General features: G+C 52.7%; 1 protein-coding gene across 1 annotated transcript in view; it reads right to left on the minus strand.

Annotated features, from left to right (window-relative positions):
• Window positions 1-23,395, minus strand: part of VWF (von Willebrand factor) — a 140,999-nt gene that overhangs the window by 51,475 nt on the left and 66,129 nt on the right. Inside the window, exons 19-28 of the mRNA XM_066357550.1 lie at window positions 16,180-16,283; window positions 14,870-15,008; window positions 12,171-12,305; window positions 10,163-10,309; window positions 8,531-8,671; window positions 8,279-8,392; window positions 6,753-6,909; window positions 5,966-6,124; window positions 4,907-5,042; window positions 1,033-2,411 (exon numbers count right to left, since the gene is read on the minus strand). Coding sequence (XP_066213647.1) covers window positions 1,033-2,411; window positions 4,907-5,042; window positions 5,966-6,124; window positions 6,753-6,909; window positions 8,279-8,392; window positions 8,531-8,671; window positions 10,163-10,309; window positions 12,171-12,305; window positions 14,870-15,008; window positions 16,180-16,283 — 2,611 coding nt within the window. The remainder of the gene's footprint in view (window positions 1-1,032; window positions 2,412-4,906; window positions 5,043-5,965; window positions 6,125-6,752; window positions 6,910-8,278; window positions 8,393-8,530; window positions 8,672-10,162; window positions 10,310-12,170; window positions 12,306-14,869; window positions 15,009-16,179; window positions 16,284-23,395) is intronic.

A 23,395-nucleotide genomic window follows, 5' to 3' on the forward strand; every position in this document is an offset into this window, starting at 1 on the left:
TGTGCCTGCGAATCTTATGGAGTGGTAAGTGCGAGAAGGTATTCTGGTTATAAATGCCTAATGCTTGGGTTACTGCTTGGGCACAGAGTCTATCTCTGGCTTAAACACCATTCTGAGACATAAGATGATGCTATTACTGTTCTCCTTTGCAGAAATATTATAAAAATGTAAATAAATCTGTGTCTCTGATTAAAACAAGAACAAAGAAACAAAGGCATTGATGCCAAGTGTGAGGATGAAGAGACATTTAAAGAAGGCTTGTTTTTCTGAGATGGTCCCAAATAAGGATGCTCAAGAATTAGGAACTGATTTAGACATTATCCATTAAGAAGGCAGTAATCATAGCAGAAGAGGCAAGCATTTTTTGAGCATTTTCTATGTGCTGGGAACTGTTTCAAACATTTTTCAAGTGGGTACAATTATTATCCCTATTTTACAGATGAGGACACTGATACACACAGAGGTACTTGCCCAAAATTACCCAAAATTATTACCAAAAAAAATTGCCCAAAATTACACAGCTAGTAATTCAGCTAGTAACTCTGAATCATTTAGGCAGAGGTGAGATTCAAACAAAGGCAGTTTGGCTATAGAATCTGAGTATTTCACCTGCTACCTGTCTCCTAATTTCCTGGTCTCACCCTAAAGAACGTCAGCTGCTTAGAATAGCTGTATCTATCTAGGGTGGTCAAAAAGCTGATAGTCACCAAATTTAACAGGTTACCTCCAAGGCAGAGGGTAGGATTGGGTGGGATGAGGCTACATGATAAGCACATATTTTTTTTACTCCATATCTTTGGTATTATTTAAATTTTAACAATGACTTGCACTACCTTTGAATTTACAAGGAAAGATCCTCCTCAGTGAAGGATCACATTCTGCCTGGGGGGGGGGGGGACGACAAGGACACAGGTACTCTGAAGTCAGGGTGTGACCTAAGGCACAGAGCAGGGCAGCCAGGACTAGAACCTGGGAGTCACATCTCCACCAAGGCCACCTCCAGCCTGGCGCCTGTGCCAAGTGCCCACATACCTGGGGCGGGGGAGGGGGCGGGGGTGGGGAGCTGCAGCCCCTCTCCGGAGCAGCACCGCTGCAGCACCAGGTCCGGAGCCTCTCGGGGGAGGGTCTCAAAGTCCTGGATGAGGATGGGGGTGTGGGGCCAGCCGATCCTCTCCAGCTCCTGCACGTCGGCACGAGGGCCCACTCCAACGGGCACCACCTGGATGTCTCCGGGCATCCGCTTGATCTCATCAGAGGCGGGGCTCCCTGTGACCATGTAGACCAGGTTGGGCGCCTGCTCCCGGTCCCCCTGGCTGGCCAGGAAGCTGTGCTCGGACACGTACTGCAGGGCCAGCCCCGTGTTGGTGCTGCTGCCGCCCTGGTAGCGGATCTCCCGCACCCGCTGCAGGATGTTGCCTTTGGACTGCGTCTCGCGGAAGGTGGACTCCACGGTGACGGTGTCTGCGTACTGCAGCACCGCCACGTGGATGCTGTCCCGGCCCACGTCCATCCGCTGGATCACCTCCTCCACGAACTCCTTGCTCTTGTTGAAGCTGGCCTCGCCAATCTGGTCCGACCCTTCCAGAACAAACACCACATCCAGCACCATGGAGTTCCTCTTGGGTCCCAGGGTCGAAACCCCCAAGTGCCCCATGGTGACTTGTGCCACAGGAGGGGGCTGCGTCGGGGCGGGCGCTTCAGGGGCAAGGTCACAGAGGTAGCTGATCATCTCGTCCCTCCGCTGCTCCAGCTCGTCCACACTGCTGAGCACAAAGGCCTTGTTCTCCGGGGCCTGCTTCTCAATGAGGCGGATCTGCCTGAGGTTGGCGTGGGGCCCAATGCCCACCGGGATCACAATGACCTTCTTCTTCTTCAGACCCTGGACGTAGCGGACCAAGTTCCGGGCCAACTTTGGGGGCTCCTGGCTGGCCGTCAGGAGCAGGGCGACGCGGGAGGCCTCGGGGCGGTCAATCTTGCCAAAGATCTGGAAGAGCGTGTACTTGAGGACCTCGCTGGTGGAGGCCACGGCGCTGCCGGCGTACTTCACCAGGCTGGCGATGCGCCGCAGCTGCGAGGGCCGCTTCCGGTCCCTGAGCTGGACGTAGGCGTGGGAGCCCTCGTGGTACTCCACCACGGCCACGCGGATGTGCTTCTGCGAGATGCGCAGGCGCTCCATCATGTTCACCACGAAGGCCTTCAGCACGCCGAACTCGGCCTCGGACAGCCGGGAGGAGCCGTCCAGCAGGAAGACCAGGTCCAGCAGCTTGCTGCAGTAGAAGGCGTGCAGTGGCGGTTCTGGGGTGTCTTCCACATAGGGGGTGGTGAGGCTGAGCGGGCCTTCTGTGGGCGGCACCTCTAGGCCTCCAGGCTCCCCGCAGGCTTCACAGGTCAGGTTGACACCATCACAGTGACTGCGGAGGGAAGGAGACAGGAAAGGTTCAGGAGGAAGCTCTGAGCTCTACTGAGCCCTACTCAGAACCACTGCACCTATATCCATACACCTGCCTGCCCTGCCCTCCTGAACGGAGCTCCCACGGCTCACTCTCCACCCGAGAGACATCGTTGTTTAACCTATGTCCCCAAATAGCATTCCTACACACATACACACACAAGAGAGAGAGAGAGAGAGAGAGAGAGAGAGAGAGAGAGAAGGTTTCCTTTGATTCTAGAAGCCAAAGCTTTAAGCTATCCTGGGACCTGAAAAATAATCTTTCTTGCTTCCAGGCCATCCACACAACCATTGAAAGTTGACTCCCCCTCCCCCTCCAATATCTCTAGCAATATAAATATTTAATTATAATCCAAAGCTTCTGCCAAGTAACTCCAAAGACAAATAATGCTCTAAAATGTTGACACTGACCAGGACTTGTAAATGTCTTACTGAAGATAAATGCTTCACAGTATTTATTACAACAGTTTTAACTGTGTGGAATTTGTTACCATGTTTAAAATGTTGGGCTTCAAAAAAGAGAGGAAACACTGGACTATGAACATTTTTGGAAAGATGAATAAAGCTTCAAACCCCCAGCACTAGCCAGCAAGACAAAGCACTTGAGGGGTCAGACGGGGAAAGTTGGTGGCTCGTTCATCCAGTCCTCCAGCAGAAATGTGGGGAGCACCCGTCACGTGCCAGGAAATGACTAGGCCCTGCACCCAGCCCCGAGTTTATGCCAGGGGTCTTTAGCAGACCCCTGAAACAATCCCTACCCCACCAGTCCAAACTTCCAGTCCCTTCTGGTCACTTCTCCCTTTCACCAATGTCCTGGAAAGCGGCAGGCTAAGCCAGGCCCCCGTGAAGCCCAGGCTAGGCCTTTCTCTTCTACGAAGTCCCAACCTTTGAGGCAACTTGCCCTCAGCAGGCCCAGTGAGGGCGAAAGGGCAGCGGTGGCCAGAGCCCTGGGGAGTGTGCCCTGAAGCTTGATTCCCAGGCGCTATTCAGCCTGCTCTGAAACTACAGTCCACACCTGCTCACCTCTGCAACATGCACCCTGGCAGCTGCCCCCTCCCGTGCCCACAGAGGGAGGTGGGGAAACGGCTGGCACTGCACTCCCATGTCCTGTGGCTCAGAGCCCCGTGCCAGCATCGGGCTCATTCTTTACACCCTACAGTCCCCATTTCAGCACATGGAGAATGGACAGGCCAGTCCTACTGGGAAGCCAATTCCTACGTCCTTGTGGCCCACACGATTTATTGCTTCAATCTTTGTTAACAGTGCATGAGTGACACATTTGCTAGTTTCCTGTGTTTGCTAGGAAGCTCACCCCAGGCAGTGTTCACTCCTGTTTACACAGATGGCTGCGGCGGGGTCTGACTCTGGCAGCTGCGGCCACAGCCCATTCCCCGGTGAATTTAAGTTCTCAAGTTTAAGTTCCCATAAGAAGTGGTATTGAATATATCAACATCCAAATGCATGTTTCTTCCTTAGGAGCAGGGCTTCAGAAAGCTCAGTGCTCACCCTGGGGACTCGTTCTCACCTCCCCAAACTGCCCAGTTCCCAGAGGCTATGGGATGAGAACCCAGGGTGCAGGAAGGAGTGGCTCTCCCCTCCCTCCCCCACCCACCCAAGCTACAAAAGCCATCCGGGGACCTTGGCCGTGGCCCAGAGGTGTCTATGGTACACTGAGGGTCTGGGCTCTCTGCCTCCCTTTCCTGCCCTGCAACCCCCACCCCCCCACTCCAGCTACAGAGAAACCTAATTTTCACAGATGCCTGTCCCAGCCTAGACGTGACCTCCAGGAACAATCAGACTGCACCCATCCTTCAGTGAGAACAGATTAAGAGATGTTTCCTGGATAAAGAAGATGTGGCATATATACACTATGGAATACTACTCAGCCATAAGAAATGATGACATCGGATCATTTACAGCAAAATGGTGGGATCTTGATAACATTATACGAAGTGAAATAAGTAAATCACAAAAAACCAGGAACTGCATTATTCCATACGTAGGCGGGACATAAAAGTGAGACTAAGAGATATTGATAAGAGTGTGGTGGTTACGGGGGGAGGGGGGAAAGGGAGAGGGAAAGGGGGAGGGGGAGGGGCACAAAGAAAACTAGATAGAAGGTGACAGAGGACAATCTGACTTTGGGTGATGGGTATGCAACATAATTGAATGACAAGATAACCTGGACATGTTATCTTTGAATATATGTATCCTGATTTATTGATGTCGCCCCATTAAAAAAATAAAATTATTATTAAAAAAAAAGAAATATATAAAAAGAAAAAGAGAGATGTTTCCTGGAGAAGATGTTTCTAGTCTGTCTTAAAGAAAGAGAAACAAATGGAATGAAATCTACCCCCGACTCGCACGTGGTAAGGAAGTTCTCCCAAAACCTACACCCTGAACAGGTCCCCAGGGAAAACAGTAAGACTCAGACTTCAAACAACCAGGTTTTACCAAATCTGGCAGTGCTTAGGGTCATCGGGGTTCAAGGTGATTTTCTTCCCATGGGCTAAGCGCTGGCCGGACACCTCACACACGGGGCAGTCCGCAGGGTCAACGCAGGTCTGCAGAAGCTCATCTAGGATCTTCCCTGCATGACAAACTTCTCGTGAGGAAACAAGACTCTCACCTTTGCCACGAGCCTTTACCCAAAGGGATCTGTCCCGGAAGCCAGCTCTGCCTGCCTCCCCAAGAGTCACCTCATCACGTAGAGACAGTTCTTAGTTCCTCCTCTTCTGGAAGAAGTGATTTCTCCCTCTGCAGAATGGGAGGGGATTCCATCACCCCCCATGGTCCCCAAACCTCAGCACAAATGAAATCTTACCTCTTTTTGCAGGTCTTTTTTTGCTCCCCCAAAGAATATATTTATTTTTTTACTGAAGTTATTAGAGTGACATTGGTTAATGAAATTATACAGGTTTCAGGTGTACAATTCTGGGTGGGAATGTTCTGACTATTGTACTGTGCATTCAGCGCCCCAAGTCCAGTCTGCACCCAGCACCACCCATACCCCTCCTCCCCCTCCCCTCCTCCCCCCCCCACTATTCCCACACTGTTGGCTGTGTCTATAAGGTTTTTCTCCTTTGTTTAACCCCCTCACCTGTTTTTGTTAATAACTCTAGATCTGTGCTATTCAATACAGTAGCCAGTAGCCACATGTGGCTAGATTTAAATTTAAATTAATACTAAATAAAACTGAAAATTCGGTTCCCCAGATACATGAGCCACATTTCAGTAGAACTGCCCATCATTGCAGCAAGTTCCGTCAGAAAGTGCCACGCTGGGTGACAAACCTGTACGTAAGCACAGAGCACCAGTGCAGGTGCTCAGAGCCACAAAGGTCATAGGTGGCCCGGCTTTGATGGGAAGGCCAGGTGGAAACAGCACCCAGGGTTACAGGGGTGGGGACAGGGCTCCACTGGGCAAAGCTGAGATGCCGTGGGCCAAGGGACCACCTCTCCGATCACCTGCCCCATGCCTCCAGCCCATGCCCACCCAGGGCCGGCGACTGACCTGGAGGACAGTGGGCGTGGCAGCCCTCCACACACTGCACTGGGCAGGCCAGCGGCTCGGGGTGCTGGCACGTGGCGGGGCAGGCGGGAGCACAGCTGTTGTACCGCCACTCACAGTCGTACCCGCCGTCCTGGAGATTCCGCTCCTCGCAGGTCTGGGCTGTGCAGACGGAAGCAATGAGTGTAACAGGACAGCGCAGGCCGTCCCGTGCCGCCTGAGGTGCCAGGACCGCCGCGAGGCCCCAAACCGATGGCGGTGAGACCAGCGGCGATGGCCCTGGAGAAGGTGATGAGTCTACCCAGGAACTAAGGAACGGGCCAGAGTCGCCAGTAGTGGAGGCTTCTGAACTTTTACAGCACCTAAACCAAGAACCCAGTGGTTCTGAGTTCGTTTCCCATGGAAAAGTAATCAGCTGCTTACACCCGAGGAAGGAAAACCCTATATAAACGTATGAGTTGATCAATCACGTTGACAAATGTGATCGTGTCTAACTCAAGACACGCATTCACTTCCCTCTTCCTGTCATCACTGTCCCCTCTTCTCTCCCTCTTCCAGAATTTCTCCAAAATAAAGGTCTCCACATATTCATGTCCTCAACCCCTGTCCCTTGTCCTTCTTCACATCAGGCGTTCACTCCCTCTGCCCCCCTGCCCGCCGTCCCCACACTAGAGCTCTGCCTTCTCTCCCACTGGGCTGCCTTCCTGTGCCCCACTAGAAGGTCTTGAAGTCTAGGTACACGAAGGTTGAGGGAAGGGTGAGTGAGACCATGAGGGACATCAAGACTCACGACACAACGTGGCTGTCCTCCAGGTCACCACCTTGCCGTGCTGGGCACACAGGTGAGCGTAGGCAGCAATGGTGTCGCAGAAGCAGGCACAGTCCCCAACAGACTCACAGGAGCAGGAGTCGTAGATGCAAACATCCAGGAAGGGCTCGGGGTCCACCTGCAAGGAGCCGCAGGGTGGGCGGGGCCTGGGACCAGACTCGGGCACTCTGGCTCCTGGTCCGGGCGGGAATGTTCTGGTGGCCAGAATCGGGAAAGGGGGCTCCCGGGAAGAAGGGGAACTGGATGGAGGCCATGCTTCCACAGAGGGACTGGGTAGGGAGGCAGAATGCCTAGCTTCTAATCTGTATTCCAGCAAGAAACACTGAGTAAAGCACTTTTTCCCGTCTTTTATAGGATAGGTGTGTCTGAGAATGTTTCAAAAAGACATTTCTTTCTAACTCTCTGTCCACTTACCAGCTCAGTCATCCCGCCATCCTCTAAGCCCACTCCCAACCTCATGGGTGTTTGGGTGTTTTTTACATAAACACAAACACACATGCAAGCTGGCCACTCTCTTTCTTTGCCTCCATTTAGCAAGGAGAGAGAGGAAAACATCAGGACCCGCTCAAGTCGCCTCGCTGAGGTGCTCTGGGATGAGACGGCTGGACAGTGTATATTCCTGAACTCTGACCCCAAACCTCCATGAAGAGGTAGCCTACCTACCACTCACGTTCAATTACAGCAACCGCCTTCCCCTCCCCCACACACGCCACTGCACACACCGGCCTCTGTCAGGGTAGCTGTGAGAGGGACAAATTCCGACACTCGCTGGGTCGCTATTTCCAAGACCTTCCAACCATCCTGATTCCCCTGACTCCTCTCCCTGTCTTCACCCTCCCCACTCAGATGCCCAGATTTCCACTGAGCCTGGGCATCCTGCGCATCCTCTGAAGTCCTGAGGAATGAAAATCATTGGGTGGATAGAAAGAGAACTGAGATACGGGTATTCAACCAGCCACGCCCATGTTGGGTACTACACAGTTGCGTGTGTGTGTTTGGGGAACTCCTTGCCACCATTGCAGACAAAGGCACCAACATAAGCCATAAAACGAGAGCCCAAGCCCCCTGAAGTTAAGACCAGAAAAGGGTTTTGAGGTAAGACTTAGGAGCTGAAGGGCTCTATGAGGGCAGAGGCTAAGGGACTCAGGTCTGAAGACATAGTAAGGTAAGAGGAAATGAAATTTCTGGCTCTAGTGTTGGAGCGGAGACACTTCCTGGGGCACAAGCCCCAAGGCTGAGGCGGAGGAAGCAGATGAGCTACGCCCTCCTGTAGAAGTGACCTGCCAGGCGTGACTTTCCTCGTAAACTGTTGATAAGCCTTTCTGCTTCCCAGCCTGAGGTCAAGAAAGCCAGCGGAGAGGTGACCCCAATACAGATCATTTCAAAGCCTCCAAGGGAGTGTCCACAATTAGAAGTTCGCACTGCAAGTGCCCGAGCCTCTGGCCAGCTCGGCGCTCTCAGGCCTCTGGCCACCCCGCAGCCCTCACCAGCCTGTTGCAGTCCTGGAAGACGTCACTGGTGAGGATCCTGCAAGCGGAATCCACCATGCTCTGCTTCATGACGTTGTTGTGGCAGGCGGCGGGGGACGAGTCCAGTGGCACCTGGGGAGCAGGCACGGGCACACACAGACTAGAACAGTCCACCCGGACCCACAAGACCCTCTCCCCAAGCCCTGCCACCCCTGCAGGGCTCTTCGCCCACCTCCCACCACCCGGTCCCCATGGAGACTCCAGACGTACTTTCCCGGTGTCAGCGCACTGTGGGCTCACTTTCCAGGAATTCCCGAAGTCCACAGGGTCCTCCTCCACTTGGAGGCTGCTGCTGGTGAAGTCGTTGTTCTGGATGCCGTCGAAATTCCCACAGAGGCCGCACACCTGCTCCTGGCGGACAAGTTGAGAGCATGAGCATGGCGAACTTCAGGGCAAATTCTGACCCAGGGCAAGGAGGACTCCAGGCAGCAAGGGAGGCAGGCTTGTCTGAGGAAGAGGAGGGTGGGAGGGGCCTGGATGGAGGCCCAGGCGGAGACCAGGGCGACCAGCAAAGCCTTGCCCTTGTCAAGGCCTTTTCCTGGCCTTCCTTGCTGACCTCATTTTAAAGTTAAAGAAAAAAAAAAAATCGGTCATAAAAATAGGCAACCTGCTCATGTCCCACAGTTGGCCAAGGGCAGAAGTGGAAATTAAGCCTTGGTATCTATGAGATAAGCCATCACCTTCCCCAGGAAAGGCCTGGGCACGGAGAGGGGCTGGTTCTTAGTTACATCACTGAGAGTGCAGATCTGAGAAGAGGATGCTCCAGTCCAGCTGTGCTATGGACGGGGGCCCCTCACCTGGAGAACTGCAGCCTATTCAGAGCAGGCTGGCCAGGATTCCGATGCCTACCAAATGCCCCCTGGGCTAACATAAAATCATCTCCGTGTTCCCCCATTATCATGCCATAATACAGTATAGGTCCTACACAAGTAACTGCTGAATGAATGGAAACCATCATGTAAAAACTATGGGAAGAACTGGAAAAGACAGCTGCTGGGCTCTTACGACATAGTTGGAGCCCTGTGTTGGGATAAAGAGATGTGACTTATTCTATTTTGCTTCAATATGGAGAATTTGGTTTGGCCCAAAGGGGATACATTACTGGGAAATATGTTAGAGTGTTCCCACAGTTGGACAGAAGGCCAAATGTCTTTACATGGCTTAACAGCCCCCACAATACGGCCCTGCCTCCTCCCTACCCCGGTTAACTGCCCAAGTCCCTCCGCTCCAGCCATGGACAGCCTTGCTCAGACACTCCGAACACCATACACAGGTCATTTTGTTTTGTTTTGTTTTTTTTACAGAGACAGAGAGTCAGAGAGAGGGATAGACAGGGACAGACAGACAGACAGGAACGGAGAGAGATGAGAAGCATCAATCATAAGTTTTTCATTGCGACACCTTAGTTGTTCACTGATTGCTTTCTCATACGTGCCTTGACCATGGGACTATAGCAGATCGAGTAACCCCTTGCTCAGGCCAGCAACTTGGGTCCCAGCTGGTGAACTTTCCTCAAACCAGATGAGCCCACGTTCAAGCTGGCAACCTCGAGGTCTCGAACCTGGGTCCTTCGCATCTCAGTCCGACGCTCTATCCACTGTGCCACCACCTGGTCAGGCCATCCACAGGTCTTTACACAGGCCTCCTCTCATACAGACATTTGCATGGCTCCTTCCCTCCCTTCTCTGATGTTTCCACTCATACACCCCCTTTCCAGACCATCCACCTTCCCCTGAGACATGGGGGGGGGTAGCATCTACTTCCTGCTACTCAGGAAGATGAAGATGGTCCCAACAATAAGTCACAGACAAGACGAGAAAGAAGCAGGGGAAGGCCACTGACCTGGTACATCTGCTTCAGCACCACAGAGATGCCCAGGCGGCGGTCCCAGACCACAGAGAGTGCCTTGCTCAGCAGCAGAATGACATACCGGCCAGACTCCACCACCTCAAAGTGAGTTTCGTCCTTCATGGGCCTCTTCACATCCACCTGAAGGAGGGCAAAGCATGAGACAGGGAGAGGGAGTATCCCCCATCCTGCCCTGCTCCATACCCACACCTTTCTCCGTGGCTCTGCACAACCGTAAGCCATTGGCCCCACTCAGTATGGGCTCGTCCCTTCAGGGCCAGCAGCTGCCCGGATGTGTCTGTGTTCATCTCCCTACCCCCCCCCCAAGAATTCTCTGAGTAAGGGACAATAGAGGTGGCAGTAAAATTATAATTATGGAATTAACAATGCAATGAAACCCAGTAGTAGAAGATCACCCATCACAAAAAGAAAATTTTTTTGATACTTGATCATTAAATTCACATGTCCCTTAAATAGGTTTTTAATGTAACAATGATTTTAAGCATCTCTAGGCAATTGATTTTAAAATTTATCCCTTTACCCCTGGCTGATTGACTCAGTGAGAGAGCATTGGCCCAGTATGTGGATGTCCTGGGTTTGATTCCCAGTCAGGGCACATAGGAGAAGTGACCATCTGCTTCTCCACCTCTCCCTTTCTCTCTCTCTCTCTCCCTCTCTCCCTCTCTCTCTCTCTTTTTCTCTTCCTCTCTTCCCCTCCTGCAGCCATGGCTCGACTGTTTCGAGAGCATCAGCCCCAAGTGCTGAGGATGGCTCCATAGAGCCTCTGCCTCAGGTGCTAAAAATAGCTCGGTTGCAAGCATGACCCTAGATGGGCAGAGCATTGCCCCAGACAGGGGCTGCCAGGTGGGTCCCTGCCGGGGTGCATGCAGGAGTCTGTCTCTCTATCTCCCCTCCTCTCTCTTGGAAAAGAATAAAAAATGAATCCCTTTACAAAAATGAGCACTGGACTCTCTCCTCTCCCCAGAGTCACTGTCATCCGGAGTCAGAGCTGACGGAGAGCAGAGAGGCTGAGGTGCTTGATGCTAGCAGGGGGAATCACAGACTTCGGACTGTAGGACTCTGACCTGAGACCTTGACTGGTGGAATGCTTGTTGGTGCCCGATCTCAGCGGCTTGGCTATCTATCCCATGAAACTGAGGCAGGTGCTGTCACCTCTCTGCAAATGTCCTCTCCTTAGCACACACAGCCTGCAGAGCTAATCACTTGTGCACCCCTACTCAACATCACTGCTGTCACCTGTCCTAGATAGAGCTGTCCTTGGACATGGAGCTGACGCTGCTGACTCCCAATCAGTAGGTCACACTTACTGAGCAGTTTTCTCCCACAGGGAGGACAATTCACCTCCCACCCTGATACTGGTGACGGGTGTTTGAGGGAGGCAGGGATACAGGTTAGGGCCAAGGCACCAAATGAAGATACCAGGACATGGGTGAGCCCCGGCCCTGGGTCCTCCTAGTACCCACTCTGGTCAGAGCAGCTGAACTGAAATGTGGTCTAGGAGCTGCCAGCACTTCAGATGCAGACTCCTGAGCCGCAGCCAGACCCACAAGTCAGAATCTCAGGGGCAGTCCTGGAGTCAGCATCTTAAGATCTCGGCCTTCCCATGTACCCCCAGAACCATGTCAAAGCTCTTACTACAGAGGGACTGGATATGCTTACTGCTCTTTTGAACTCTCTAAAGAAAAAGATTTATCTGAAAATAACTGAACACATGAAAGAAAGTAGAAGTCCCCAAAACGCCATCACTTCCCAGAATATACATATTTGCATATGCATGTGTGTATATTATATACACTCACATAGAAGGGAAAGTCCTCCTGCCCTCCAGTCTTCACCCCCTACAGAGGAAATCCCCGATTCCTTCTTCAGAGATGCAGTTACATATCCCTCTTCACACAATATTTTATTCATACAAGTTGTAAGCAAATGCTTGTCAGAAGAGCCAAGGGGGCTGAGGGAGCAGAATGGAGCTGGCACTCACCTCCCCATCAAACAGTTCAATCTCTCCTCCTTCTACTTGGATGGTGACCCGCTTCTTGCATTTCACTGAAGGGTAGTCGCATCCCTCGTTCCCCACCAGGATGCGGAAGGTCCCAGGATTATTGCCACAGTAATCCTAGGAAAGAGGTGCCGGGTGACAAATAATATTCCTGCCACCTCTCTCCAGACTGGAAGATTGGCGTCTCATCATCTCTGGCGTGGGTGGTGGAGGCTTGGCTTGTTGGTGTCACTGCTGCTCACTCCCAGTGTGCTCTGCACATGCTATTGGTGCCTCCCGCTAACCCCCAGCAAGTTCTGTGCATGCTAGTCGGTGCCCTCCACTCACCCCTAGGGTGCTCTGTGCATGCTAGTCGGTGCCCCTGCTCACTCCCAGCGTGCTCTGCACATGGCTGGTCAGGGTGCCCCTGCTCACTCTCAGCGTGCTCTGCGCATGGCTGGTCAGGGTGCCCCTGCTCACTCCCAGCGTGCTCTGCACATGGCTGGTCAGGGTGCCCCTGCTCACTCCCAGCGTGCTCTGCACATGGCTGGTCAGGGTGCCCCTGCTCACTCCCAGCGTGCTCTGCACATGGCTGGTCAGGGTGCCCCTGCTCACTCCCAGCGTGCTCTGCACATGGCTGGTCAGGGTGCCCCTGCTCACTCCCAGCGTGCTCTGCGCATGCCAGTCGGTGCCCCTGCTCACTCCCAGCATGCTCTGCGCATGGCTGGTCAGGGTGCCCCTGCTCACTCCCAGCGCGCTCTGCACATGGCTGGTCAGGGTGCCCCTGCTCACTCCCAGCGTGCTCTGCACATGGCTGGTCAGGGTGCCCCTGCTCACTCCCAGCGTGCTCTGCACATGGCTGGTCAGGGTGCCCCTGCTCACTCCCAGCGTGCTCTGCGCATGGCTGGTCAGGGTGCCCCTGCTCACTCCCAGCGCGCTCTGCGCATGGCTGGTCAGGGTGCCCCTGCTCACTCCCAGCGTGCTCTGCGCATGGCTGGTCAGGGTGCCCCTGCTCACTCCCAGCGCGCTCTGCGCATGCCAGTCGGTGCCCCTGCTCACTCCCAGCATGCTCTGCGCATGGCTGGTCAGGGTGCCCCTGCTCACTCCCAGCGTGCTCTGCACATGGCTGGTCAGGGTGCCCCTGCTCACTCCCAGCGCGCTCTGCGCATGCCAGTCGGTGCCCCTGCTCACTCCCAGCATGCTCTGCGCATGGCTGGTCAGGGTGCCCCTGCTCACTCCCAGCGTGCTCTGCGCATGGCTGGTCAGGGTGCCCCTGCTCACTCCCAGCATGCTCTGCGCATGGCTGGTCAGGGTGCTGCTGGCTCTGCCCCACTCCAGTGTGCTGGGCGGGCGTGCATGCTCAGTCACCCTCCCTGCCTGACTCACAGGGCCCTGCAGCTCAGTCCCTGGGACTGAGGCTCCCACAGGTGTGTGGGTCTCCCTTCAGACCATACCAATTCCAGCTAGGACTTCCTGGGCTCTCTCATCCTGCTGGCAGTGTGGCTTTTCTGTGCCCCCCTTCCTGCCCATTCTGAATTGCAACAGGTTAGAAAAGAAAATGTGAGAATGAATAGGGCAGGAAGCAAACTTCAGGGGTCATTTCAATCCCAGGTCCAGGGCTGCTGCATAGGGCTGTTTGGGTTATTCACCACACAAGGTGCTAGCAGGGAGGGTAAGCACCCCGAAATCTAGCCTCGCTCCCCTCCCGCTGTGCACCCTGACTGAGGCTGTGTCTGCCAAAAGGGTCGGGTGCCTTTTTCTAATTCTGTTTTGGTGCTAATTTGGGCTAATGGTAGCCTTTCCCCACAACAGTCCCAGTCAATACATGAGCTTGTGTCTTATTTGTGTAAGTGTCCATCCAGGTAAATAAAAGGAAGGTGGACAATCGCTATGAGAATCAAGCCCCGACCTCTTCAGGCACCTTTCTGGGGGTTGGACCATCACTCCAGTGGAAACCAGCCCCAGGGTTGTTTCTGGGGACTGAGCAGCAGACTGACCCGAGAGCCCCCAGACCGCAGGCAGCGCCTCCCGCCCCCCCCCCGCCAGGACCCGCAGTGCCTCCCGCCCCCTCCTCAGGACCCGCAGCGCCTCCCGCCCCCCCCCCCCAGGACCCGCAGCGCCTCCCGCCCCCCCCTCAGGACCCGCAGCGCCTCCCGCCCCCCCCCCGCCAGGACCCGCAGTGCCTCCCGCCCCCTCCTCAGGACCCGCAGCGCTTCCCGCCCCCCCCCAGGACCCGCAGCGCCTCCCGCCCCCCCCTCGGGACCCGCAGCGCCTCCCGCCCCCCCCCCTCGGGACCCGCAGCGCCTCCCGCCCCCCCCTCGGGACCCGCAGCGCCTCCCGCCCCCCCCTCGGGACCCGCAGCGCCTCCCGCCCCCCCCCTCGGGACCCGCAGCGCCTCCCGCCCCCTCCTCGGGACCCGCAGCGCCTCCCGCCCCCCCCCTCGGGACCCGCAGCGCCTCCCGCCCCCCCCCCTCGGGACCCGCAGCGCCTCCCGCCCCCCCCCCTCGGGACCCGCAGCGCCTCCCGCCCCCCTCCTCAGGACAGGCAGCGCCTCCCGCCCCCTCCTCAGGACAGGCAGCGCCTCCCGCCCCCCTCCTCAGGACCCGCAGCGCCTCCCGCCCCCCCCCCCCTCGGGACCCGCAGCGCCTCCCGCCCCCCTCCTCAGGACAGGCAGCGCCTTTCCTCCCCGCCCTCACTCTCACCTGCACCAGAACGTACTGGCACTCCCCGGGGAACATGTACTTGAGCCCGTCGAAGGTGAGATAGTGGGCCATGCCGATCGTGGAGCATGTGGCATCACACACGTGGTCTGTGCAGTTCCACTTCCGGTCCCGACAGACACTGGGAACAGTAATGGCAAGGACGCCGGATGTAGAGTGTGCAAGGCTCATGCAGGCATTGCAGAATGAGGAGGCCAGGAAGGAACATAGAATGTTCCAGGTGAGCTCAACCTTTCGGGAAATCTCAAGAAGTGGAGGATCTGCAGCCTCACCAGGGGGTGGGGGTGCAGTTGTGACTGTCACATTTTTAAAGCACAGGGTCCAGGAGGAAGTCATGCTGCACTCCATTACAAGAAGGAAACTGAGTCAAATAAGAAAACAGGTGATCCAGGCAGCCAAGGAAAGAGACCCAGACACTCTGTAAACCACCTGCTATGGGTTTGCTGAAGCTCAGCCTCCCTGGAAGTTGGGCGAGTGTATCCCCTCAGTCTCTACAAGACAAACACGGAGGCTGCATGCTGTCTGAGGCCAACAGGGAAAACGAGACAGAACAGGAGGAAAGTTCTGAGTTGGGAAAATGCTGATTAGCCATGAACTTCTGCCAGTACTTTTGTGCTTTTGTGTACAGAACAATATGGTTGAATCGACAGGGACTTGCTGGCTGCCACAAGGCCCCATCCCACCACCCGGGGACCGGAGCTGACATAAGGATGTCCCTCTGTGCATCAGAGACGATAAGCTCAGACCTCAGGCCCAGGAGACAGCTAAGCGCCTTCCTGGCTCTGTCCTCATGGGCCTTTCCATGAAGTCTTTCCCCAAAGTCAAAAGCACAGTCAATGAGCAGAGCAGAAGGTTACGTGAAGGATAGCCAAGGAGAAGGGAGAAGGAAAACCAGCCTCCCTCACAATGTCCCTTTTCAAACAATGCCATTACAAGCACACTGTCATATATTTAGGGGCAACATGAGGCCAGAAGAGGACCCTCCAAACCCCATGCTGCTTGGCAGCGTGGTCCCATGTGCAGTGACTGACATAAGACAAGGCCCTCATCTCCGGGCCCATCCCTCTGAATGCAAGCACGAGCTTCCAGGACAGTGTCTATGCAGGTGATAAGGATTCTCCCCATTTACATAGAGAGAAACAGAGGCATGAACAAAGAAAGAGTGCTGGAGGCAAGGGCCCAGGGTACTTGGCCATGTCTGCCCCCACAGCACCCTGACCTTCCCCCCCCCCACTTCTGCCAACTCTGTCCACAGTGGCTCCGCCCCACAAAAGCCTCTCCCGGGGCCTCACCAGCTATTGCAGTCCATCTTCACCGTCTCTCCTGGCGCATACTCTTTGCCCTGGTGGAAGCAGGGACACCTTTCCAAAGCCACACATCTGTTTTCATGCCGGACCTAAGGGAAGCAATCCAGAGTCATGGGGGCCCCAGGGAGACAGCCTCAGTCAGAAGTGAAGCCAGGGAGCCAATGCCCAGGCCAGGGCTTGGAGGGCACGGGCACCCATCTACACGGCTCCTCCCCTGCTCAGTTGAAGACACCTGACCACCCTCTGCCCTCACACCCCGCTGGGGACACGGTGACCTGGAACCTGAACAGAGACTCTTTGGTGACATGTGCTGGAAAACCCCGAGATGCCCATTCCCTTAGCCCCAGTAATTCCATGCAGACTATTTCTCCAAAGGAAAAGAGTTATAGACAAAGGTTAATACAGAATTATCACTGCAATAAAAAAAAAAAATGGGAGCAACCAAGCGTTCAACAATAGAAAGATGATGAAAACCATTAAGGACTCACCAGGTGATGGTGTCGCATGGAGCATTTAGAATGGCCCTTTGGGAGAATCTTATAAGATGTGAGAAATACTTATGCTGTTAATTTTTAAACCAGGGGAGAAAGAAACTGTATATACATATGGTCCCAATTATGAAAATATATATATATTTCAAAAAAAGACTTAAAGGAAATATAGAAGTCACGTCCAGATGGTGGGCTAAGATAGGGGGATTTTACTTTCTTTGTTAGCTTAAATTTTTTTCCCCAAATGTTCTTTAATGAGCACCTACTATGTTTATAATTGAAGAAAATGGACAATATATTTCATTAACTGAATGAATTAGTTATTAATGCACTTAATACCCTGGAGGTAAAAGTTGAATTCTGGCCATAGGCAGAGATGGACCAAAACCAGGGTCTGGGGACTTGCTCAAGCCCCACGCGTGCCCCCCTCACCCAGTCCCGAGAGTCTAACACAACCTCCACGCGGGAGAGCTCTACTTCCCTGCCCCGCCCCGCAAGCAAAGAGTTACTACAGGAGCATGTCACACTCCTCAGGTCTGCTGCGGTGGGGGATGGGGAGGAGTGGGGAGAACTAAGACCTACTGGCCCCAGGGGCTCAGGAAGAGCTGGCCAAACCCACTCCGATCCCACCATGTAGATCTGCTTCTGTCCCAGCTGCAGGAGATGGCCCTGATGTCTGCTCTGGTGGGCCCTGCCCCTGGGTGGTCTAACGGAGCCCTGGGCCATCTTCAGGTGGAGGGACCATCGCACTGTGGTTGTAGAGCAACCTGAGCGGTGAGAAGACCCTAGTCTGGATGGCTCAGGATTCCTGTGATCGTCACTCCCCAGACATGCCTGAGTTCCCAGGGCTTGAAACTAGACAAAGCCCTGGGAACAGGCGTTCTTGGGCAGAACAAAGGGCTCTCATGTCAAGGATCAGAAGCTAAAATCGTGTGTGTGTGTGTGTGTGTGTGTGTGTGTGTACACGTGTGTGTTGGAAGGGGATGGGAAAAACAAGTCCACTACTTCCCCATCAGATTCGCCAGCTTCAGTTGTGTTCCTGAGCTCTCCGAGCCTAAGCGAAGGGACAGGCTGGGGGTGCAGAAAGTCAGGAAGGTGCAGGTCTACCACATTCTTGGTAGCTCTTACCTCCTAGGACCACTGTTCTTGGGAGAAAATGAGCTTAGATGCCAAGGAGAGAAGATGGCAGCTTGGTAGGATTGGGTAGGGATAAAAACTGTCTGTCTCCCAGTCTTCAAAGGCTGTCACAATTAGGGTTCATTCCCACAGGCTCCTCAACTTTGTCAGCTCTGACTTAAGGCTGAGTCTGCCACCTAGTGGCTACTGTAAGAATAACACAAATAATGCATCTTTTGGGGAACACCAACACTCCCACCTATAGTTAGAGGAAACCAGAAAATAAGCCTCACACTGGAAATATTACATGAGACAAAAGCGATGCAGGTTGCACAGAGATGGATTCCGGGAAACAGAGCCCTCGCCCCAGCTCAGCAGCATCCATGCTGTCCCATCACCTACAGAAGGCTGGGTTGAGGCTCCCAGACCTCCCACTCTGCATGCTGGATGTTTCCACCTCTCTTCCAGACAGCCAACCCACGGACAAAAAGCCCTTCACACTGTGGCTCAGGAGGCCCCTCCCCTGGTCCGGGGCTGAGTCCCAGGCAGCCCAGCTCTGCTGCAGTGGACATAAAACTCAAATCCCAGCTTGGCCGTGAGATTATCCTGCCAACTCCTTCTGTGCTCCTCTCTGCTCCGACTTATTTTAGTAAGAGAAGATTACTAATTGGCAGATTACAATATTAAGATAGGACTGTATTATTTCACTTCTATGTGGCATCTAAAAAACAAACAAAACAGAAAGACTCATAGACGCATAGAAGACTATTGCCAGAGGGAGGGCGTTGGGGAAATGAGGTACAAATTTCCAGTTTGAGAATAAGTACGGGGTTGTAATGCACAGCATGAGGAATATAGGCAATAATATAATAAATAACTTTGTACAGTGTCAGGTGGTTGCTAGATTTATCATGGTGATCACTTCGTTGGATGTACAAAAGTTGAATAACTAGGCTGTACAACTAAAATTTATACAGTGCTGTATGTCACCTATATTTTAATAAAAGAAAGGACTTTTTGGTTGAGAACTGCTAGAAAGACGACAGAGTCGTGGTAAGGGGTCTATAAGTCGGAGCTGGAGAGGAGACAAAGCCTAACCTTAAAAGGAGCGGAGAAGGTTCCAGGCCACACCTCAGCAGGAGGCTCTGACGCTGGAGCAGGGATCAAATAACACCAGCCCAGCCAAAAACACCCAGAGTCCTGATGCTTTAAAGAAATAGAGTTCTGCCTCATTAAAGACAATCATGGAGATAGAAAGGTAAAGGCACAACACAGGTGATGGGCAGGGTCCGGGTGAGGACTGGCCGGCACATAGGGTAAGCCAGAACAGCAGTCCCCAAGTGGGTGTTGTGGCAAGTCACCTACACATCTAATTTAAAATGAACAGAACCATCTCTGTCTAGTGTTTTTTTGTTTTGTTTTGTTTTTCTGAAGTTGGAAACGGGGAGACAGTCAGACAGACTCCCGCATGCACCCGACCAGATCCACCCAGCATGCCCACCAGGGGGCGATGCTCTGCCCATCTGGGGTTTTGCTCCATTGCAACAGGAGCTATTCTAGTGCCTGAGGTGGAGGCCATGGAGCCGTTCTCAGCGCCCGGGGCCAACTTTGCTCCAATGGAGCCTTGGCTGCAGGGGGGGAAGAGAGAGACAGAGAGGAAGGAGAGGGGGAGGGGTGGAGAAGCAGATGGGTGCTTCTTCTGTGTGCCCTGGCTGGGAATCAAACCCAGGACATCCACACATGGGGCTAACGCTCTACAACTGAGCCAATCGGCTAGGGCCTTCTGTCTAGCGTTTTTGTTCCTTTGGGACACCAAAAGAGTTGACAAATGTCCTTCAAAGACTTCAGAAGAAAACAGGCAGAAAAAATAGTCCCTATTGTTCATCAACTCATGACATCTTCAGTAAGAATGGCTCACACTGAGAGCGTGGTACCAGGTATTGATCAGCCTCCCGCCAAAAAAAAAACTATTACGTAGAAAAAACTTGGTTTTGTTACCCTTTTCTGCAAAGGCCCCATCTTTCTCCTCCCACCCCCATGCATGAACACCACACAGTCCATTGTCCAAAATCTTTTTTGCCTCCCAACTGTCCTTTATTCGTTCTCCCACTCCATCAATACTTCCAGCTCCACACAGCTGATTTCAACTATAAGTTTGCTAGGAAAGGAGGAAAACATTTGATGAAATATTTCACACTAAGGTGTGAATGACTTCCCATGAGGATTTGTAAGCTTTTTTAAAAGTCCTTACTGTTAACCAAAATGAATTTATGTTTATTCTATTTCAGTAAGCTTGGTTAGCTGACAAATAATGGAAGTGTAGAAAATATTTTTAAGACAGGAGGGCTTTCTCGGACCTTTACAATGCCCACATGTGAGGCCTGCTCTGGGCGGACCCCTGGGCCCAGGCTCTGTATTTCAAAGAGCAGTGACAGCGTCTTTCCAGTCTTCATATTGGGCCGTGAGAAAACTGGGCATCAAAGAACCGGGGAAATGAACACACTCCCCAGCTGACAAGAGGTTTCCATGTACCAGCAGAACTGGGCACCAGTCGGAAATGTAACCACTAGATTTCAAAAGGTGAGTGGGACTCTCCCGGACAGTGGTGCTACATTTTCTCCAGAGCACTCCAGGGCCTGGCCTCTGAAGCCTCTGGTCTGGGAGTCCAGAGACCAGGATTTCCACTCTGCAATTATGTATCATTGAATTGCTCTGTTTCCTCTTTTTCTTCAGTCTACTCCTGTGTGATAGAAGGGGTCAAAATCCTGGGTTTGGGGGTTACTTCTCATCCTGCCCCTTGATGGTGCTCTTAGGATTCCAGCTGTGGCTGGAATGAGGTCTGAGCCATGGGCGGGAGATTGTGCTTTGCTGCCACCTCGTGGTGGAATTGGGTAATGTTCTAACTTAAAGGCAAGTAATTCACTCCAGAATCTTTGAACTAAAAAAAAAGACTTGGGAAATTTTCTAGTGCGACACCCCCCCCCCCCCAATTTTACAGATCCGGTAGGCCTCAGAACGTGAACACTGGGGTGTCAAAAATATTTCTCGTTGTCTTCTAATTTCCTAGAGCATCTCTATTCATAATATGATTTATGGTTTTCCTCCATGAACTTCTAATAGCCATTATTAACCACCACTTACTGAGTGCCTCCATGCACCTGCCACTGTCACATCCAGTCTTCCTAACAGCCCTTCTAACCCAATTTTGTGGGTGGTTAAAATCAGACACAGATTGTAAGTGACTTGCCACTCAATTAATTATCAGAAGGAGCCAGGATTCAAACCTAGAATTTTGTTTGGTGACTTTTTTTATGCTGCTTCTCCACCAAAAGCATGCCCACCCACTTGTTCAAAAGCATGCCCACCCACTTGTTCCATGCAAGGAGGCCTTTGCACCAGTGGCAGGAGCAGATGGAATTCACAACGTGTGGGGTGGACCCAAAAACCTCTGCTCTAAACAGGTGCCAGGTCTGGAGCAAACTGCAAGAAGGGCAACCCTCTCCCTGACCACAGCATTCTCAAGCAGGTGCTGCTGGCCTTACAACAAACACAAAGAGATACTTTGAAAAGCAATCAATCTTCAACAAAGAGCAGCACCGTTCAAAGTGTGTCCATGGGCCAGCGCCGGTCTGTGATGATGTGAGCGCAGAAATGGAGAGATGTTTAGAAAATCTTATGCCAGTTTGACTGAGATATCATGTCTGTTGTAGCCAATAAAAATTAGGGGTGATATTTTGTATGTAACTGTTTTGTTTTATTTTTGTGATCATTCTATTGTATTTATAAAAACTTTGGTCCACAACAGATTGGAACTTTAAGAAAACAGGCCCCTCATAAGTTTCTCATGTGGACTTGAGGAGCAGACAGGCACAGCCTTTGAGACTGACCCCCACTTGTTTATGAAACAACAATTAAAGCTGTTCCTATGATTCTGTAGCACTTTCCAGTTTTAAAAATGCTTTCTCGGCCCTGGGCAGTTGGCCCTGTGGTAGAGCGTCAGGCCGGTGTGTGGATGCTCGGGTTCAATTCCCAGTCAGAGCACAGAGGAGAAGCGCTATCTGCTTCTCCACCCCTCCCTCTTCCCCTTCTCTCTCACACATTCTCTCTCTTCCCCTCACAGCCATGGCTCAATTGGTTCAAGCGCTTCAGCCCCAGGCACTGAGGATGGCTCCATGGAGCCTCTGCCTCAGGTGCTAAAAATAGCTCAGTTGCAAGCATGTCCCCAGATGGGCAGAGTATCGGCCCCAGACAAGGGTTGCTGGGTGGATCCCGGTCAGGGTACATGTGGCAGTCTGTCTATCTATCTCTTCTCCTCTCACTTGGAAAAAAAGAAGAAAAAAAATGCTTTCTCATACAACTTATTCAGACCCACAGCAAACGTGTGATGAAGGCAGAACAGGAATTATGTGTCCATGTTACAGATCAGGCAACTGAGGCTCAAAGAAAGAGTGAGTGATTGTACAAGAGCAAGAAGCCAGGAAGCCGCGAAGCCCAGACTGAGAACATGGCCCTCTGACCCCTGTTCTTACTCAGAGGCTCCTGCTGCTCTCAGTGGATCGCCCCCAGGAAAGAACTACTTCCACCCACCTTTTTAAGTCCTCAGAAAGCAGAATTCCTGACCTCTTCCCCCAGACCCTCGGTAACATGCCACAACCTTACCACCTTCCACAGGCGGTGGGCCAAACAGAGAAACTCCCCTGGGAAGAATGTCTGCACGGTCTGATGGGCCCAAACAGGGTGTTTCCAGATCCTTTCTCTTTGCATTGTGTCCAGGAACATGTGTCCTGTGCAGCAGCCAACACGCTGTGCACTTAATAAATCACCCCGACGTTTCTGCACTGCCGAGTCTGGCCTCAACAATTCGCACGTTGGTCGGCATTGTAGTGACGCAGTTGTGAAAATAACCTAATCTCTTACACTAGGAGTTTTCAGGGTTATAGTCCCCTGAAACTGAGGCGAGAGACCCCTCAGTCTGTGACAGATACACAGAGCATATGACAGTATATACACAGAGACTGTCCTCGGAATGTATTCCAGAGGCCTCGGGAATGCCCCTGAGTGCCTAACTGTATGTCCACATCCTGTACTTCAGGCCTCTTTCTCCACTGGGGAGTTGGGACAATAATGCAATTACTGTGGTTATTAAAACTTAAGACTGGATTGTTGCCTTCATGAAAAAAAAAAAGTTCACTGAAGGGAGTCCCTGATGCTGACATAATCTCCTGAGGGATGTCCTTTTCCTTGCCAGAGCCTCCTCTGATGTTTAAGAATTCTACCTCTAGGTTATGCTGAAGGGACAGCCCACATAGGGGCCCTTGGGGTACAGGAGCATCATGGAAGTTACAGTCCTCTCTCTTCCTTCTCCCCTCCTTACCCACCTCCTCGAATAGCCACCTTCTGCTAAGGCACCAAACAAGACTCTCTAGTCTGGGGGTGCTCCCTGGCCAATCTCTAGCTTCCTCATTAGAAAAGACAGTTCCAGAATCCTGAGAGGCTAATGCAGAGGGCAACAAACACCCCAAGGAGGGGGAGTAACAGCTGGTCTCTCTGTCTTAGAGGAGAAAGGGTTGGTTGGAAGAAAGGAACTAGACTGT

Source organism: Saccopteryx leptura, chromosome 1 (assembly GCF_036850995.1).
Source record: "Saccopteryx leptura isolate mSacLep1 chromosome 1, mSacLep1_pri_phased_curated, whole genome shotgun sequence".
NCBI classification, from domain to species: domain Eukaryota; kingdom Metazoa; phylum Chordata; class Mammalia; order Chiroptera; family Emballonuridae; genus Saccopteryx; species Saccopteryx leptura.